Source organism: Ammospiza nelsoni, chromosome 2 (genome assembly GCF_027579445.1).
Source record: "Ammospiza nelsoni isolate bAmmNel1 chromosome 2, bAmmNel1.pri, whole genome shotgun sequence".
Lineage (NCBI taxonomy): Eukaryota > Metazoa > Chordata > Aves > Passeriformes > Passerellidae > Ammospiza > Ammospiza nelsoni.
Window position 1 is genome coordinate 555,761 of NC_080634.1, and position 19,196 is coordinate 574,956.

Below are 19,196 nucleotides of genomic sequence, written 5' to 3' on the forward strand. Positions count from 1 at the left end.
GGGGGGCTCTGCCTTTGCCCGTGCCTGGTGAGGAAGCTGTGCTGTGCAGGGTCTCTGGGCAGCACTATTCCTTCGTGGAGAGCTGAGCAGAGAAGATCCTGGCGATCCTCTTGGCCTCCTCCTGCGAGAGCTGCGGGCTGGGCCTGGGCCGAGCCGCTCTCCGGTAGGGAATCCCTGCGGGCACCGCTCCACTCCTGCCCTGGGGAGAGAGGCACCAGGGTCACAGCTCTGCCTTCAGTCGTGGCAAACCACAGGGCTGGGCAGAGGGTGGCAAGGTGGATACACAGAAAAACCACCCCAAGGAGAAAGACAATGATCTGAACCCAGAATGGGGCTCTGGTGTGTGACCTTGTGAGTGCCCACCCCCGGCCAAAGCCTCCCCGCACAAAGCCAAAGGAATGCCAGTGCTGTAGTCACTGGGACCTGACTGCATTTTGGCTTTCCATTATTGTTTTACTTTATCATTTCCAGAACCCTGAAGACCAAATATCACAGAGGAGAGGCAATGCTCTGTCAACAACAAATCCTAAGCCTGCTGAAAGGACAAGGCAGGGAAGGGGTTTAAACTAAAAGAGGAGAGATTTAGATTAGATATTGGGAAGAAATTCTTCCCTATGAGGGTGATGAAGCCCTGGCACAGGGTGCCCAGAGAAGCTGTGGCTGCCCCTGGATCCCTAAAAGTGCCCAAAGCCAGGCTGGATGGGGCTTGGAGCACCTGGAAGCCATGGCAAGGGATGGGGCTGGATCAGCTTTAAGGTCCCTCCCAGCCCAAACCACCACTGTGATTCCATGATAAATGGATGGGCCAGGCTCAGGTGCCTGCAGGGACCCCAAGGCAGCAGCCCAGGAGAGGAAAAGCCCTGGCTTAACCAGTGTCATCTCCTCTGTGCCCTGCCAGCAGCCCGGCTGCGTCCCTGGTGCTCCTGAGTAATTTCAACACACAAAAAAATCACAACTCCCCCCAGCTAGTTTGGAGCTGAGCTGTGCCTGTGGAGCACTGAGCAAAGCAATCCTACTTCAGGAGCTTTAAGGGAGGAAGCTGGGGGGCCAGGAATGTCTTTTGGAAAACTGATCTGCCAAGCTGGCCTTTCACCTACATCCCTGGGCTGCCTCCCTGAGCCTTGGAAAGGTCTCCTGAGGTGCCCAGCTCCCTCCCAAGAAATGGCACCAGGACCCTGCTGTGGTGCACTTTGAGATGCACTGTCTGGAGAGGGAAATGGCCTTTTCAGGAATAGGAGAGTCCTTGTGTTTGGTAACCCGTGCATTACAGCCTGCTGGTAAAATGCTTTAAACCACTTCTTATTGCATTGAAATAACAGACATGATTATGAGGAGAACCCTTGCTTTGCTCTTCCTAACAATTCTCCAGGATCAATTTCCTAAACCAAAATACAAAGAGCCAAGAGAGATTAAATGCAGACCTGGCCACAGAAGAAGCTTAAAAACCAGCAGAACGAGCTGCTTGCTGGGCAAAGCACCTCCCCTGGACAGGGCTGTCCAGAGACAGGACAGCAGCTCATTGGTCCCATGCTGTTTTCTGCCCAGCTGTCCAAGGAACAGCCCAACGGTCAGGAGTGGCTGGAGAGGGGCAGTGAGCAGGCTCTGGGCTGATCCCTGAGCTCTGCACAGCATCTGAAAGCATCTCTCTAGGAAACTCCCCCAGTCTGCCAACTAACCCCTTTTCAAAGGTGCATGAAACTGCATTTCCTGCCTCTCACTGCTCCCCTTTCCCATATCCCACGTGTCCTGCAAAGCCAGGGATGGAGAGCCAGCAGCTCCTATTTCCAATGTAAGGAACAGAACCAAGAATGGTTTGGGTGGGGAAGGACCTTAGAGCTCATCCAGTGCCACCCCTGCCATGGCAGGGACACCTTCCATTGCCCCAGGCTGCTCCAAGCCCTGTCCAGCCTGACCGTGGGCACTGCCAGGGATCCAGGGGCAGCCACAGCTGCTCTGGGCACCTGTGCCAGGGCCTGCCCACTCTCAGAGTCAAAAATTCCGTCCTAACATCTAATATCCCTAAAATGCTCAAGAGAAACAGCACCAGGACCCTGCGGGCAAAACACTTTAAAACACTTCTCGTTCTTATTGGGCTCCAGGCTGAGCCCCTTCCCAGCTCCCTCAGCCCCTCCTGGTGCTCCAGCCCCTTCCTCAGCTCCCTTGCTCTTTTTTTGGACATCAAACCTTCCTCTGACCCACCTCACAGGCAGATTCTGGCTGCCAGTCTGATCCTGCTGCATAGTTTCCAGAGCACACATCTGAGATGTCGTGTTTACAGCACTCCTCAGCCCAGGAACAGGCTCAGGCCAGTGCCCATCCCAGGTGTCCTCCTGTCTGTCTGTCAGCTCCAAGTGCCTGGGGCTCAGCCAGGAAGCACACGTGTTCCTTGGGAAGATGCAGGAGGAAAGGGCACACGTGTGCCGCGGGTCACGCTGCGCTCTGCTCCCTGCAGGAATGGCACTGGAGCCAGCCAGGGATCACTGAGTGCCTGAGTGCCTGGGGCTGGGCTAGAGCAGATCCATGAGTTACACATGGATCCACGGTGTGGGGCACGGCCTCTCCCAAGGTCAGGGAATTCCAGGCTTGGGGGCAGAGGACGTTTCAGCCCCGTGGCTCAGTGGGTTTGTGCCCAGGGATGGAGGGTGAACAGATCTGTGTTAACAGGCCACAACCCACCCTGGCACTGCCACCTGATCCTGCTTTCCAGCAAGGAAATCACAAAGATCCAGCAGATCAAGAAGAAACAACACAACCAAGAAAGGATTTTTCTGGCTACTGCTGCCATTGGCATTTTTGGATAAATGCTGTTTTTGTGAATCTGCCCAAGGCTGTGTTATTTCTAATTCACACTGAAGGTAAGTCTATGTATACACAAATATGAATTATTCTGAGTAAAACTGGTTTCCATGTAAGTTTCTTATCCTGTTGGAATATTCCTAGAGGTGAGGCGGGAAAAATATCACTGCATTTGGAGAGGGACTTAGCCAAGGGCCTGGAGTGCTAGGACAAGGGGAATGGCTTCCCACTGCCAGAGGGGAGGGCTAGATGGGATACTGGGAAGAAATTCCTCCCTGTGAGGGTGGGCAGCCCTGGCACAGGTGCCCAGAGCAGCTGTGGCTGCCCCTGGATCCCTGGCAGTGCCCAGGGCCAGGCTGGACAGGGCTGGGAGCCACCTGGGACAGTGGAAGGTGTCCCTGCCCATGGCAAGGGGTGGGACAAGAGGATCTTGAGGTTCTTTCCCCCTCAAACCATTCTGGGATTCTGGCATTTTATGGAAGAGTTTATGAATGCTCTGATTTTTCAAACCTATCCTCTAAGCCCCAGTGTGTGGAAGAAAGAGCTGGGAAAAACTCCAAGAATGGGAAGCATTAGTTTGATGTCATGGAGAAAAGGAGGAAAAAACAAAGAGGCTTTGTGAGGCTCTACAAAACTCTGATCCCTGGGAGGTGTCACAGCATCCAGGCTGAGCCTGACCTGCTGCAGCCTGACCTCAGGGCCCTGTGCTCTCTCAGCAGGAGCTGGGACAATGCTTCTGTCTCAAATGCTGCCAGCCCCTGTGCTCGGGCTGCCCAGCTCCACAGCTCAGCACTGCTGTGTCATTCCAGGAAGCAGCTGGGAGAGCAGGAGCCAGAGCAGCCCTGAGAGGTGGCAGGGCCCTGGAAGGCCAGCAGGGATGTCTGCCAGCTGCCAAGCGAGACAGGGCCCTGCTGTGACCAGAGCACAGCTCGGGTGTCAGCCTGTTTGCTGACCTGTGCACAACCAAACCACGGCCACATTTAGAAGCTGATGTCCCTAACTAAAAACAAAACTATGAGGAAGCATTTTTTTTCTGAACTCTATGTATTGGCAGCAGTGAAAAACTGGTTCTTCACAGAGGGAATGTGATGAACAAGGCACAACCAAATCCTGTCTCACACATCCCACAAGTGCTGCAGCAAAGGATTAGTGTCAGCCAATCCTCAAATTAAGTGCTTTAAGATCAAAATATCCTAATAGTGACTTGCTAGCATTTTACCTAATTAGTAATAATTTGCAGGGCTGTAGTCCCAGCCGCTCAGCTCAGAGCTGCAGAGAGGGAATTCAAGGAAAGCTGGTATTAGTATTAAACCAGAGGTTTCTGTGACTTCAGAGCTGTCAGAGCCTGAGTCTGTTTTGATTCATCAGGCAAGCTGTTCCCAGTGACATAAATGTCCCTTGAAGTGTTTGTTTCAGAGGTCACACAGAGAGGAAGAAAAGCATCACCCTATCTGGGAGTGGTAAACAAACAGCCCAGCTGCTGCACACCCAGATCCACACAGAGCTGGGGCTGGAAAAGGATCAGGAATTCCAGAATGGTTTGGGCGGGAAGGGACCTTAAAGCTTAGCTCATTATCTTGTCCCATGGGCAGGAACACCTTCCACTGTCCCAGGCTGCTCCAAGCCCCATCCAGCTTGGCCTGGAACATTTCCAGGGATCCAGGGGCAGCCACAGCTTCTCTGGGCACCCTCTGCCAGGGCCTCTCCACCCTCACAGGGAAAAACTTCCCAATATCCAATCCAAACCTCCCCTCTTTTAGTTTAAAATTGTTTCCCTGTATCCCATCACTATATGCCTGTGTAAAAAGTCTCTTTTTATACCCCCTCTTTATGAACTGAAATTAAGATAAACATGTAGATGTTGGAGCGACAAACCTCTGACAGTAAATAAACCCTTATGAACATTTAAAAAAAGCAAAACCTCAGCAATCCACAGCTTTCCTGCAGGAGGAACAACCACTCAAGCCATTCTACTGCTCCCTGGGTCACAGAACCACCACAAGATCCCTCTCCAGGAACCCCCTCCTGCTGCAAACTCCCTCATTTCATCCTGATCTAAAAGAGATAATCTGAAGTTTGTCAATCACAGGTTGGAACTCTCAGAACCAGGCATGTCACCTCACACTAAAGCACAAGGAAGTACAGAGTGAGCACCTGCCACTCCCACTGACCTGATGGAGCAGCATTTCCTGAGCATGCTGGTTGATATAAAGGCATAAAGGATCACAGGGAACACAGCCATGGATGTTAAAACCATCCTCACGGAGAGAAGAGCTGTCAGGAACATTCCCCTGACACTGCTGGAAGCCATCACATCTAAGCTGAGTGCTGGCAGGCAAAGGAAGGGAGAACTTTTGTTCCTGCTTCAAGGAATGGACTAAGCTGGACAATAAAGGCAAGGACATCCCATACTCACTTTTGGAGGTGAGGAAGGATGGGAAGACGTGCAGAGCAGTCTCATGGAGGCTTCCATCTCCTGGGGTGGAAGAAAGAAGTTGGGAACAACCACAGGATTAGATCTGAGCACAGCTGTTTAGGAACAACCTTTGGCAGTACGCAGTTGCACAGAGGTGTAGGTGTGGAAAAAGCCTCAGCTGTTAACAGGTCCCAGTAAATTTCATTTGTTTTGATTAATATTCCACTCTTCTGAACACTCGGTTCTCTCACCTGGGCTTGCAGAGCATGGCACACTGACTCACTTTAAAACAACACCTCACAAATTGGCAGAGGACTTCATCCTGCAAAGATTCCAGCACTCAATTCAAGATTTGTAATTTGTGCAAGAAACATTAGGAAGTATTTTAAAAGCAAAATAAAGCATATTTCTTTTGATACGGGAGAGACACAAGAGCTCTAACACATGGGGGAAAATAACGCGGAGAGAAAATGCAACAAGACATGTGGGAACTACCCAAAATAAAGCGACTCTCACAAATCACAAAATTTGTTGGCTGCAAGTTTCAAGAAAGTCAACACTAGAGTGTGTGAAACAGTGTAATGGGGTCCTTCAACACCCTCCCAGATCTCCAGCCTGGATTCATTTCCCAGGGAAGAGTTTCACAGCACATTTCTCTGTCCCGAGGCCAGGGAGACTCTAACTAAGCAGCAGAGTCACCGAATGCAAGAGTGTTCAAGAAAACATTTCAGTAAAGGATACAAGGTGACTTTTTGTTTGATGGGGTTTTCTGAGCCTTCCACTGCGTCCTCACTGCTGTCATCAGGGAAGCTCTTGCTGTTTCTTTCCGAGCCAGCTTGGGCTGATACACTCTGAGCACAGTTCTCATCAGAACCACTGCCTTCCTTGCCTTGATGATCCCCATTTACAGCCTCAGCATCCTCCTCCTCCACTCTCTCAGTGCCTTTTTCATTGCTCAAACCCATGTCTGCTGGGGATGGCAGCAGCTCCTTGGAGCCTGCATGGAGCGCCACACTTTGCTTTATGGTCTGGAAGTCTCCTGCTGCTGCTCCTGTGCTGCTGTGGAAGCCCTGGAGGTCTCCTGCTGCTGCTCCTGTGCTGCTGTGGAAGCCCTGGAGGTCTCCTGCTGCTGCACCTGTGCTGCTGTGGAAGCCCTGGAGGTCTCCTGCTGCTGCACCTGTGCTGCTGTGGAAGCCCTGGAGGTCTCCTGCTGCTGCACCTGTGCTGCTGTGGAAGCCCTGGAGGTCTCCTGCTGCTGCACCTGTGCTGCTGTGGAAGCCCTGGAGGTCTCCTGCTGCTGCTCCTGTGCTGCTGTGGAAGCCCTGGAGGTCTCCTGCAGCTCCCCAGGGGCTGTTCCCACCCACACTGGGGCTCACGGGCGGGCTCAGGGCGCTGAGCAGGCCCTGGCTGTCCCCTTGCAGCATGCTGGACAAGGTGCTGCTGTTCCCTCTCTGGAAACACCCCACATCTATGGAATGCTGCCCTTCAGGCCTGGGCTCCAGCGGCTGCAGCTCAGCCCCCTGCCCTGTTTCGGAGATGATGCTGGACCAGGGGCTCGTCCTGTCTGTCATGGTGGTTATTTCATTCAGAGTTCGTGGTTCTATTACATCTTCTTCATACTCCTCCTCACTGTGAGGCTGGGTGGCAAAAGCACCTTCGTTTTCCTGGCCAAAAGGATGCTCATCCTCAGGGACAATGGGGCCGAGGAGCCGGTGCAACATGTGTCTCCCAAACACGGCTCTGCCAGCAGGGCACGGCTGCTGCGTGTCCCTGGGAGTGCTGGGCACAGCTGGCACCTCCAGCTGGCCCTCAGGAGCTGCAGGGCTGCCTCCTCCCTCCTGCCAGCCGGGCACAGCCGAGGCACCCCGCTTCCTGCTGCTCTCCTGGTGCTCCCCAGAAGCTGCCTTGCTGTTCTTAGTTATGGTCTGCAAGTCTGCTTAACAGAAAAGAGCATCAGTGAATGCATGGAGCAACAATTCAGCTTAAGTCTGAGTTATGTGGGGTTTGGGCACAAAGTCCCAGGTGTAAGGATGGCTGGGAGCTGAACACGCACAGCCTTGCAAACATGTGAGCATGTTCTGCTCTGCCACCCACTGACAAGGCCAGGAGAATAGAAATGCTAAGGGAAAAACAGAAGCATTCAGGATGAAATTAATGGGAACTTTTACAAATTCTTTAAAAAGCCACATCACTTATTTTTGCTCCCCAGTGAGCAGATCCGGTTCACTGCTTGCATCCTCTGAGAACTGAATTCACCAGTGTTAGGTAAAGTGACCAACTGTTCTGAGGCAAGTCCTGATCCAAGGGAACGCTGGGGGACATTTGGAAAGGGAGAAGGAAGAGTCTGGAACAGACTGTAGAGGAAAGCACGTAAAAAAAGCAGTAAAAACAATTGCTAAGGATGAGAAAGGACATAGAAAGAGCAAAACCTTGGAGAATAAAGAGCAGGAAAAAAAGACAAGATCAAAGCGACAGAAGAATGGTAAATTCTGGCATAAGAGGGATGTACCTTTCATCTCTTGGAAATGCTGCTTCCCTGCAGGAAGCCTGGGCAGAAAAAGCATGGAATAACTTTCCAACTGGCAGCAACTGTAGCTCTGGGCTCCAGTTTATTCTCTGCTCTGGTAAGTTATTTAAAAGCACCAGCAGGGATTGGATTTCCTTGTCACTTTGCTACTCACAGCAACAACTCACCATTGATGAGGCTGCTGACCTGGGACACCAACTGACTGGATTTTTCCAAGAGATGGCAGCCCTTGGGATCCCCTTCTCTGCCCATGGAGCCCTGACGGTCACTCTCCCGCTCCTCATGGCCTGGTCTGGAGGTGCTGAAGTCGGGAAAAGACCTGGTCAGCTTCTCACTGAAGTACCTCTGAACCTCATCCAGCTCACTCAAGTTCTTCCTGCAAGCAGCGGTAAGAAATTGGGTCAGAGGGGGAAAATAAGCCTGCGGCAGCTGGGTTTAAGCTGGGTCATTCTAGCCAACAACAGGTAAATACGCAGATAAATGATTAAAGGTTTTTAAAAAAAGCAGATCGGTAGGCAAGTGTTGAGGGTGCTCTAAGTGAGAGGATAACACTCCAGAACAAATCCTGACTTGGCTGTGAAACCTGGGCTGGAAGCTAAAAAAAGAACTAGTTCTAAACTTACTTAATCAAAGGAGTTGGATTTGAGATGACCTTCCAAGAAAAGTCATAAAGTCAAGGATATTACTTGACTTGTGGCTGAGCTTGATAAAAATCTAAGGACTGCTTTGTATAAAAGATCTAGGGGTTCTGAGATACATTGCTTGTGGTAGGGATGAAATACCCCAGGAAGTATCTTTCATTCCTGTATTCCTAGAGATAATAAACACTAATCTTTGAAATTTATGCCTCATTTTAATCTAGAATCTAGTCAGGAGAACAGTGAGGGGTTACAGGGGTTACCTGAGCACAGTGAGGGGTTACTGAGCACAGTGAGGGGTTACCTGAGCGCGGTGAGGGGTTACAGGGGTTACCTGAGCACAGTGAGGGGTTACAGGGGTTACCTGAGCACAGTGAGGGGTTACAGGGGTTACCTGAGCACAGTGAGGGGTTACAGGGGTTACCTGAGCGCGGTGAGGGGTTACAGGGGTTACCTGAGCACAGTGAGGGGTTACAGGGGTTACCTGAGCACAGTGAGGGGTTACCTGAGCACTGCAGGGGTTACCTGAGCACAGTGAGGGGTTACAGGGGTTACCTGAGCGCGGTGAGGGGTTACAGGGGTTACCTGAGCACTGCAGGGGTTACAGGGGTTACCTGAGCGCGGTGAGCAGCGCGGCGCGCGAGGCCAGCGGTGCCGTGTCCCTCCGGGTGGTGTGGCACGCATTCCCATTCCTGTCCTCCTGCTGCAGGGATCCCTGGAATCTCCGTGGGCTCCCCTCTGCCCGCTGCAGGGACTCGTGGAAGCGGCGCACGTTCTGCATGTGCTCCTCGTGCCGGGGGCGCTGTGTGTCAGCGGGGCCCATCCTGCTGAAAACAACCCAAAATCCAGCCTGGAACCCCCCACTGTGCAAAGTCTGCCACCTGAGAACAGCCTGTGTCCTGAAATCCACTAAAGAGCCACCCATGGGTGAAACGAGTTCCTCCAAATGTGCGCAGCAATGGCGTTTGCTGCCTCAGGTTTATGCCAAAGTCAAGGTAACAGCGGGGCTGGCAGGCAGCTCCCAAGCCCGTTGTTCAGACCCCAGAGAGGTGGCACCCAGTCCCTCCAAACTTCAAAGACACATATGGGAATGGATCATCTCTGCAGGCTAAACAAACAAATGATAAACTAAGACACTCTGGCTCATCTGGAGGGACAGAAAACAGGAATTGCTGCAGGAGGTCTGACAGTCCTGCTCCTGTAACATGCAATATTGCAGCGTTTCACCAGCTGCCATTCACTGGTCAGGGGCAGAAATTAGGGCAAAATAAAGGGGAGGCATCAGGAATACTCCATCTAATTTACACTTACTAAAAATAAAACCAAATACAGACACAACCCTCATTCTTATCAGGGCCTGGAGAAAGTACCTGCCAGCTTTAACAAGGGCACCTTTTTACCAATGGTAAATAAATTATTATTTATTTTTTTACCATTTACCAATGGCAAATAAATCCTTATTTACCAGGGTGCAAATGAAACAAATCAGGAAGTATCAATGACAAGAAAAAGAACATCTGGGCTGTGCCAAAAGGAACCTGTCCCAGGACTGCTTCCTCCTGCACCTCTCTCTCACTGGGAAAGGCAATGCCCACTAATTTTTAAGCCCAAACACAGTGGGCACACTTTGACAGGGTGTACCATTTCTCCAGTAGAGCAAATTTGCTTTAGAGAGGCATTTCTGAGACCTGAAAATAACCAAAAAGTTGTCAGCCTGTCTGCCTGAGGACTTACTGCTCTCGAGCAGGAACGCTGACTTCCTTTGACAAGGAGTTCAACATCTGCTTGGACAAGTGTGCAGAATTACTGGGACATGCTGGAAAGCTGGCCTTCACCTGGGATGGACAGGAAAAAGGAACACTCTGCGTGAGTCTTTCACAATAAGAAAATAAGAGAAATCAAAGTATTACCCTGCTGATCCTAACAAAACCTCAGGCTTTCTAAAGAGCTTTAAATTTTCAAATGATTTCCCAGCACTGAGCCAAAGTACTGTTTCACAACACTTTCATTTCAGACACTTTTGCTAACTCTCTCCATGCTATCAGAGAGTAAAGGGATGTAAAGTAAGATAAAGGCTGCCTTACAGGTCTATAACACACCAAAGCATATCTGGGGAGTTTAGAGAATAGAGAAAAACCCAGTAAAAAAGGCAAATATCCCAGAAAAACAGATTCTTGCCAAATCAGATGTTTCCTAACCAACGAAAAGTTGAATCTACTGTATGTTTTTGGGTACCAGCTGTCACCCAAAGCAGCAAACAGATCTAAGCCATGCTCCCAGACATCCAAATGCACAGAACAGTCTCCTAAAGAAAATGAAGCAAGCACAGAGTGAAGCCAAGGGGATGCTCATGACCTGGTTGAGGTGCTGTAACTAGCACTGGCCAGCAGCTACCATGGAAGCCTGGAGCAGAATTCCTGAGGAATTAGGTGGTTTTTAAGCAGACTGGTGCATGAGGGCGCTGTGAATTGTCTCAGGAGCCCCGAGTGCTGGCTATCAGCAGTGCAGTGAGGTGTGAGGGGGCAGGGGATGGAGGAACGTACAGCAGAGCTCTCCGGCGGGCCGCGGGCCCTGGCCTGCCGCTCCTCCCTCAGGCTGCTCATGTTCTGCAGAGGGGACACGGCCACCTTGATCTGCCCCCGGCACCGCCCGCTCAAGTCGGTGATGTTGTACCAGCCACACACCAGCTGGAAGCCCGAGAGCAGCGGAGAGAGATCCACGGCCGCAAACCCGATCACGCGCTCCGACTCTGGGGAGGAAGGACACGAAGCACGCTGACATCAGTCATTTCAGGAACGCTAAAACACAGCCCTGGAAACGTGGCCTGGAGGCGCACAACATCCTGTCCAACAGGGGGACATTGTCTGGATGACCCGGGTTTTGTTCAGCTAAAAATGTCCCTGCAGGGCAGAGAAAGCCCAGGGCAGGGAGAGGGACGGGCAGGAGAAGCACTGTGAGCACACAGAGCTCTGCGTACACAGGAAGGTTATTCTGGAAGCAAAACCAAACAGCACGAGAAGGAAGCAGGTAAGAATTTCTTTCAGCAGGAATATCCAACCTCTAAAGCACTGTTACAATAAAACCAGAGAGAATACAGATGAACTAAATCGTGCAAGATGATTAATGGGGGACAGGAGGATGCCAAGGGCCAGGAAATGAACAGGTATGTATCTCTAGCATTCTTCTTGTACAGGGCAAAAGATGGCATTACAATTCTACTACCCTATTCACTTAATAGAATTTCTTTTCCTTGCATGAAATACAAGGACCCTAAGGAAGGGGATGCAGAAAACACACTCCTCTTAGTACTGCACCACAAACTTTACCTGCTTTATGCCATACTTTGAAGACCAAGGTTTGCTGTGGATCTAGGAGAAGCTCTTTGGATAATCTGTTAGGAATAAAAACCATAATATTTTATGCAAAGCAGGAAAAAGCAGTAAAATGCTTCTGAGGTCAGTGCCATTTTATCTACCCAGACAAACTAGTTCCTTTCTGTACTGATGGGGACAGGAACAAAACAAACCCCAAATTACTGAGCCTCAATGTAACACATCTCTACATAGTTTGGGCTTCTGCTTATTCAAGAACTATTTCCCTCTCCTCACTCTTGCTGTACGTTTAAAAGATAGGACAAAGAAATTGTGAGGGAACAGAAATATAGAAACAGTTTATTTCATGATTCGATAACACAGTGACAGCAAAGCACTGGGGCTATGGTTCAAAGCTGTAATGTTTGAAGTTCAGTGCTGGAAATAAAAAATAAACACATGTAAAAATGAAGTGTTAAATCTAGAACAGTTTTTAGGTTCTTTGAAGGGGCTCAGATTTAAAACACTGGAGGAGACACTAGATTGGATCACACAGGTTAATTCCTGAATACTGCCATGTATGACTTGATCTGCTGAGGTTCCTTGAAGCAGTTAATTAATGCTTTTTCATTTAGGCTCAGATATCCAGGTCTGAGCTAAAAACCCCCAAACCTCACGTCCTTTCCACACCTGCCTGGCTGCCAGATGTGGAGTGTGAATCCCATCTCTCACCTTGCCTGCTGCTGGAAGTCCCAGACTGGTGAGTCTGTATTTCCCACCACTGGCGTGGTGACTGGAGCCTCTGCCCCAGCCACAGCAAAGGACACGCAGCTGCTGGGGGCTGCCACCTCACGCTCTGTCAGCGGACTTCCTGAAATTACACAGAACGAAATACAGATTTTTTAATTAATAACGACAACAACAACAAAACCTAAAGGCAGTTCAGCAATTAAGATCACACAGTTGGCAAAGAAATCAGAAGTAGAAACAGGAATATTCAAGGCAGAAACAGAAAATTCATTGCCCAAGGTCATGTAAGAAGTCAGAAGTAAAGCTAGGAATACAACCCGGCTCCTGAGGACCCTATTCCAGTGCTTGAGCTACTCTCCATGCTGCAAGACAAAAATATATAAATATTTCTGCTTTATATCATCAAAAACTTTGCAATAACAAAATTGCACCAGTTTTTCAAAGACTATGGATTCCAGAAGATTCTGGAATGATTATAAAAATGCATCTGCAGGACTCGGATTCTTTTAGAATTACATACCCTTAAATCATGGCTTGCATTTGACTCTTAGCTGTGTTGTCAGGAAAAGAAAAGCTGAGTACAGCGAGCCAGCTTTACAAATTTATTATGTGCTAATTTGCAGGAGTCTGTGACAGGGGCATCTTGGCGTTCAGTTATTCAGTCAGTGCTTAACCTGGAGTTCAGCTATTCCGACAGTGCCTAATTACAGAATTTGGCTGTCATCTCTAACAGGCAGCATTAAGTTATTTATATTTTGGAGTTTATTCAGGAGGACAGGCTGTGTAGTTCAGCCTCCTGCTTCCTCTGTACTTACACAGTGATCGGGGCTGCAACACCACGAAGCCAAGTTAAAAATGCCTCCCTGCCATTCACTGTGCTGGAGCAGGAACAGATCTCAGAGGGAAACAAAGAATCAGAAAGCAAAGAAAGAGAAAAGAAAGGCAGGAAAGACAGAAAAGGGAGTGTATGTGTGAGGTGTTACCTTTTAAACTTAGATGCATTGCTCTCTCCACAAGGATATTGACAGCAACTGTGTTTTCCAGAAACACCATGTCCTCTTCCTGTGGCTGGCCATTGGTGATCCCTGAACCTTCAACATCCACCTGCTGTTTGTCAGAGAGCTGCTGGCCCAGAGCAGGGCTGTCCCCTGCGCCTCCACCTTCGCTGCTGCTGCTGCTGCTGCTGCTGCTGCTCTGCTCAGCACAGGCAGCTCTGGGCAGGGCAGGGGCACTGGGAGCGACGCTGACGTGGACGCACACGGCGGCTCCGGCCAGGTCTGCAGCATTGCACCTGAACAGGGGGTAAACACCTGCAGGAGAGGGCACAGACAGCCAGGAACTGAGCCACGGGAAAGGCAGGAGCCTGGAGAGCAGCTGCTGCTGCTCATTCCTGCAGAGACCTCACACAAGCCCAGCAGAATGAATTTTGATTCCCAGTGTAATTTCTATGTGAGTGTCACCCAGAAGTACAAGCCTGGAAACATTAAAAACCATGACCAATCCCCCAAATTTGGTACACCTTCATTTTCCCCCAGTCACTCGGATTAGGGCACATCAACTTCCTGAGAGCCCTGGGAACAGCGACTCTGCATAATTTTAGATACGCATATGGAGAACACAACATATACCCTGCATAAAAATTTGTTTTAACTCTTGTAGCGTACCTAAAAGAAAAGCCTATCAGTCCACAAAGCTGATGAGTACAATGTAGATGACAGAAGCCATAAACTAAAACACAAGTTCCACCTCATGGAGGGGGCAGAGCCCTGGAACAGCTGCCCAGGGAGGGCCTGCAGTCTCCATCTCTGGGGACATGCCAAGCCCACGTGGATGTGCTGCTGTGGCACCTGCTGCAGGTGACCCTGCCTGGGCAGGGGGTGGGACTGGTGATCTCCAGAGATCCATTCCAACCCTGACCACCCTGGGACTCTGTGCACGATAAAAACCCACGAACATTTTGTTTAAAGTGACTAGGGAAGGAAGCACATTAAATTGCCAGTAGGGAGGAATGGGACGTGACCCTGAGTTTCAGGGACTCACCACTGACACTCAGCGTTCTCCTGGATCCCTCTGCCAACGCTGCCAGGTCGACGTAGGCAGATCCAATGAGACGATCTGTGTCCAGGGGTCTTTCCGCCTCATCGTCCTTACCATAGGCCCACCACACCTGGATTTCCAACTTCTCCTCCCTGAAGAACCACAGCAGCCCCTGGCTCCTCCTGAGGGTCACCTTGCTGGGTTTCCCGAAGCTCACCGTGACGCTCTCCATGTCGTCGCTCAGCTCCGGCCGCCGCAGCCACGTGCAGGTGGGCTCCTGGTCGTACAGTTTGTACCTGAGGTAGCAGCGGGCGCTCTCGTGCAGCGCAGCCTGCCCTGCCAGCAGCACGCAGCGCAGGGGCAGCCACAGCCGCGGCGCGGAGACGGTCACGGCCACCGGGCCGGCGCTCTGCTCCCAGCGCTCGCTGCCGTCCTCGCGCGGCTCCTCGCCGCTCCAGCCCAGGAGCCGCGCGGCCTCCAGGACGCGCTCCCTGTCACCCTGGTGGGCAAAGGCCACCGAGAGCTCCAGCCCTCCCACGACGGCCTGCAGGGTGCTGGAGCACTGCGGGGACAGCGGCGCCTCGGGGAGCGTCACTGGGAACCAGCCTGAAACACCTGCGGGAGGACAGGGCCTGTTAGACTTGTCCCAGCTTCCCAAAAATGCCACTGAGCAACGGTCACCCCTCTGGTCACCAACCACGGACCAGCATGCCAAATAAACCTAGGGCTTAGTTCTTGTTTGGAATTTTAATAAATAATTTCTAATCTGAAATTGCAACAAGTTCTCGGCCTTCTAGAAACCTCAGCAGCATTTCTGATCCCAAAGGATTTTCACTTCATTAACACCACCCATCTTACAATAACACTATATCCCTGGGATATCCAATTATAAAATTATTTTAAATTAATAAATTAATTAAATTAATTTACATTAATTTATTTTAATTTTATTTTATTTAATTTTAATTTTATTTAATGTAAATTAATTTTAATTAATAAATTAATTTACATTAATAAATGAGTGCTCTCATTTATTTCCTACTCCCTTCCCATTAAACACAACCTCAAAATTTTGGGCTGGAGAAAATGCGAACTTCACTGAAATTAAATCACAAATAACCAAGGCAAATAATAAAAATATTGTTATTATAGGGTATAATAATCCCAAACTAATACTAGATAAAAAAGATCATTAGGGGACAGATATGGAAATAATTTTTTCACAGAAATTTCACAGAATCGTCTAAAGTAGAATGGACCCAAAAGGAGCATTGAGATATTTTGTACACAGTTAAAAAAAACCCAAAAAACAACAAAAATATTAAATCCTGCTACTTCCTAATTATCTAAGACTTTTGTTTGCAGCTTTGACATTTTAAAAACAGTCACTGGTCCTGCACTAAACACTGCAACTCATGGACCTGTCATCCTTTTTGGACTTTCTATCTAGAAAATAAGCAGCACTGAATAAAGTCCTAAGGATTTCATATACTGGCTTCAGCTGGCATGGAGTTAAATTTCTTCATAGTAGCCCCAGAATATTCATTCAGCCACTAAACATCCTACACCCTGTAAACAGATTTTCAAACAAAGTTTTCATGTGACTTTCCTAATACCAGATTTTTACTGAACAGATGGGGAACATCTGAAAAAATTTTGGTCTAAAAAACCCAGAAACTCCCCCCAAAACCAAAACAAGCCCCCGAAACAGGAATGGAAATTGTTTTAAGGAATTGCAGTAGCATTTACACAGAATGTCAGCAGCACAGCAGTGCTGTGTTACCTGATCTCCTTGTCAGCAGGTCTCTGGTGGGGATCGTGACTGTCCCAAGAAGATAATCTCTGCATGTTCTGTCAGCCAGTTTGCCAGTGGCTGGAAAATAAAATGATTTTGTAAATACGCCCAACTGGCAGGGAAGGTTTAGAAGTGATTGACTGGAGGACAGCGGTAAGAGGTGAGCTTCATCACTGGGAGGTTCCAAAACTCTTTGCACAAGGGGAACAGTCTCTCCAAAAGACAATTCAGACAATTACATCTATTACAACTGCAGAGTTTCCTGCAGAGGGCTCTGAGCAACCTGACCTGCTGGAAGATGGCCTTGCTCATTGCAGGGGGAGGTGGTTCAAGTCCCCGCCCAAACTGTTCCATTATTCTGTGAGTATTTTTTTAAATTCACTAAAATTAAGGGGATCTCTGCACCGGTATTCGATCCTTGCCCCCGCTGTCCTTACCTGACTCGGTGCTCTGATGGTAGATGGAGAACAAAACACTGCCGGAGTGCAAGAGCTCCCCCAGAGAAGAGGCTTCCCCGGTGCTTTTCCGGGCGATGAGCTGGCAGGGGAAGCGCAGGCGCTGCCCGAACTCGGGGCAGAAGGAGCGGGGCACGGCCCGCGTGCGGCGCGCCCGCGCCGGCGGCAGGAAGGACGGCCGCGCGCACACGTAGGCGTTCACCCCCGCCCCTGCGTGGCACCGCGCGGAGCGGCTCCGCTGGGCCGCGGCCCTGCAGCCCACGGCCGGGAGCGGAGAGGAAAAGAGGGAAGAGAATGCAGATAACGAATGAGGAATCCAGCAGCCAACATGCTTAAACACAGGTGAACAGATGGGACTAACAGTGAAGGCTCTAAGGCAAAATTCATGCGGGCTCTGGCCGCATAGCATTTGCACCTTTCCTTTCCATCTGAACGCACCAGGGACAGACATGAAATGGTGAGAGGAACTCCTGCATTCATCACTGGTGGCTTGCTCTTATTTGTGGCTGAGAAGGTACTCAGCACCTTTAAGGATTCACTGTACTGTAGAAAACCTTCCCTGAGAACCGGCTCCAGAAAGAAGCCAAAGGTCAGGCCAGATTATTTTTACAGACCAAAATTGACCAGAAAAAGGAAATAGAACTAGCAAATAGAGTAATTTACAATAAACCAGACCCAGGTCATACACCTGAAGGATGAGGGGTCTGAGGTCATTCCACTCCCTTGACCTCTCCAAGCACCATACAATAGTGATCCTCACCTTTCAGTTAGGATGGACCAGGGTCTCACAGCAACACTGAGAAAGGGTCAGGCCATGGCTCTGGAATGCCAGGAGCCATCCTTCTCTTGTGGAACTGACTCCCTCTATTCTAGCCCTTTCCTGACTCTGGAAAATCACATATTCTGGAACTAAGTCTAGCTGATACCACACAGTGGCAGCAGAAGCCTTTAGGTGGGAAGGAACATGTTTCATTTCCTAGTCAGTTTATTGAGGTTTTCACAGTGAAATGCAATAAAACAACCCCAGCTAGCTTTTAAATAGCATCAGCAACAGCAGAACTAATGCCCACATAGGTACCATCTTATATTAGCCAATTTTTACATCAGCATTTGGTGTAAAAAAAAAAGTGGAAATGTACGAAAACATGCCCTTTCAACCTGCATCCTTCTACAGAACAAATGCTACCACCCTGTACTGCAGCTTCAGGGAGCAAAATAGCTGCTGATGGTCTTTATAAAGTTATTTTCACTTTAGAGCAGGACCTACTTGGAATCTTGGTCCCTGCAGATGGAAAACTGGCCAGTAAGAATTTGATCTAATCCCATGCCTCAGCCTGCTGTCTCCAGATAAGGCTGTTTTGAGTGAAAAGTGGTTCTTTTTGAATGGGGCCTTACCTGGCTGCTGCCTGCAAACCAGCTGCCCTATGTATTTGTACACAAAGAGAAACAGCTTGAGCAGTTTCTCTTTCTTCTGTTTTCAGGGATCGCTGATACCTCACACTCACATCCAGCAAACCTGGATTAACGAAAGAAAGGAAAGAAAGAAATGCTCAGCCCATAATGCACGTACATGCAACACACTCACTATTCAGCTATATCTATTAACACAAAACCTGCTCTATTAATGAGCACTTTTCTGAAAGGACAACTCCACAAACCCACTGAGAGTGGCAGGGCAAGAGGCTGCGCTTCAGCTGGGAGGCAGTGTCGCCCTCCTGTGGCCCAAGCGCAGCACTGCAAGCCGGGTCCCGCAGTGTCGCCCTCCTGTGGACAAAGAGCAACACTGCAAGTGCAAGTCAAGGCCAGAGTGTCGCCCTCCTGTGGACAAACAGCAGCACTGCAAGACAAGGCTGGCAGTGGCGCCCTCCTGTGGACAAACCGCAGACGTACAAGACGGGGCACGCAGTGTCGCCCTCCTGTGGCCGCACCCTGGTACTGCAGGCTGCGAGGCGGCAGTGTCGCCCTCCTGTGGCTGCGCCCTGGTACTGCAGGCTGCGAAGGCCGCAGTGTCGCCCTCCTGTGGCCGCGCCCTGGTACTGCAGGCTGCGAGGCCGGGGTGGTGCCCTCCTGTGGCCAACCCCAAGCACTGCAAGCCTGGGGGCCGACTCTGAATTTTTTGAACGTTTGAGGGTTTCCCCTGTTTAATCACTGATTTTTTTCTCATTATGGTGTTAGTGAAAGCTGGGAGGAAAACCACTCCTGGTTGGTTTCAATTGCCAATGCAAATCCGTATTTTTATTTGCCCTGGAGGCAAACAGACTTTTATAGAATTCGACAGAATTTTAAACAGAATCAAAATTGCTTTGGCTGGGAAAGACCCATAAAATCATAGAGCTAAATCATTCCTCCAGCACTCCCATAGCTACCACTCCTCCCTGTCCCTAAGTGCCACATCCACACACCTATTAAATCCTACCAGGGATGGGGATTCCACCATGGCCTGGAGCAGCCTGTGCCAGGACTGGCCAGCC

At 49.8% G+C, this 19,196-nt stretch overlaps 1 protein-coding gene and 1 long non-coding RNA gene across 2 annotated transcripts in view; one reads left to right on the plus strand and one right to left on the minus strand.

Moving 5' to 3' along the window:
- Positions 1 to 19,196, minus strand: part of C2CD3 (C2 domain containing 3 centriole elongation regulator) — a 36,905-nt gene that overhangs the window by 485 nt on the left and 17,224 nt on the right. The window contains 14 exon segments of the mRNA XM_059491329.1: positions 2 to 194; positions 5,213 to 5,315; positions 5,954 to 7,145; positions 7,907 to 8,115; positions 8,992 to 9,204; positions 10,112 to 10,212; positions 10,921 to 11,126; positions 11,704 to 11,768; positions 12,421 to 12,559; positions 13,422 to 13,748; positions 14,479 to 15,090; positions 16,259 to 16,348; positions 16,708 to 16,976; positions 18,121 to 18,241. Coding sequence (XP_059347312.1) covers positions 2 to 194; positions 5,213 to 5,315; positions 5,954 to 7,145; positions 7,907 to 8,115; positions 8,992 to 9,204; positions 10,112 to 10,212; positions 10,921 to 11,126; positions 11,704 to 11,768; positions 12,421 to 12,559; positions 13,422 to 13,748; positions 14,479 to 15,090; positions 16,259 to 16,348; positions 16,708 to 16,976; positions 18,121 to 18,241 — 3,840 coding nt within the window.
- Positions 7,540 to 9,816, plus strand: LOC132085864 (uncharacterized). The gene is made up of 2 exons (XR_009420298.1): positions 7,540 to 8,127; positions 9,087 to 9,816. It is a non-coding gene; the product is annotated as an uncharacterized LOC132085864 (long non-coding RNA).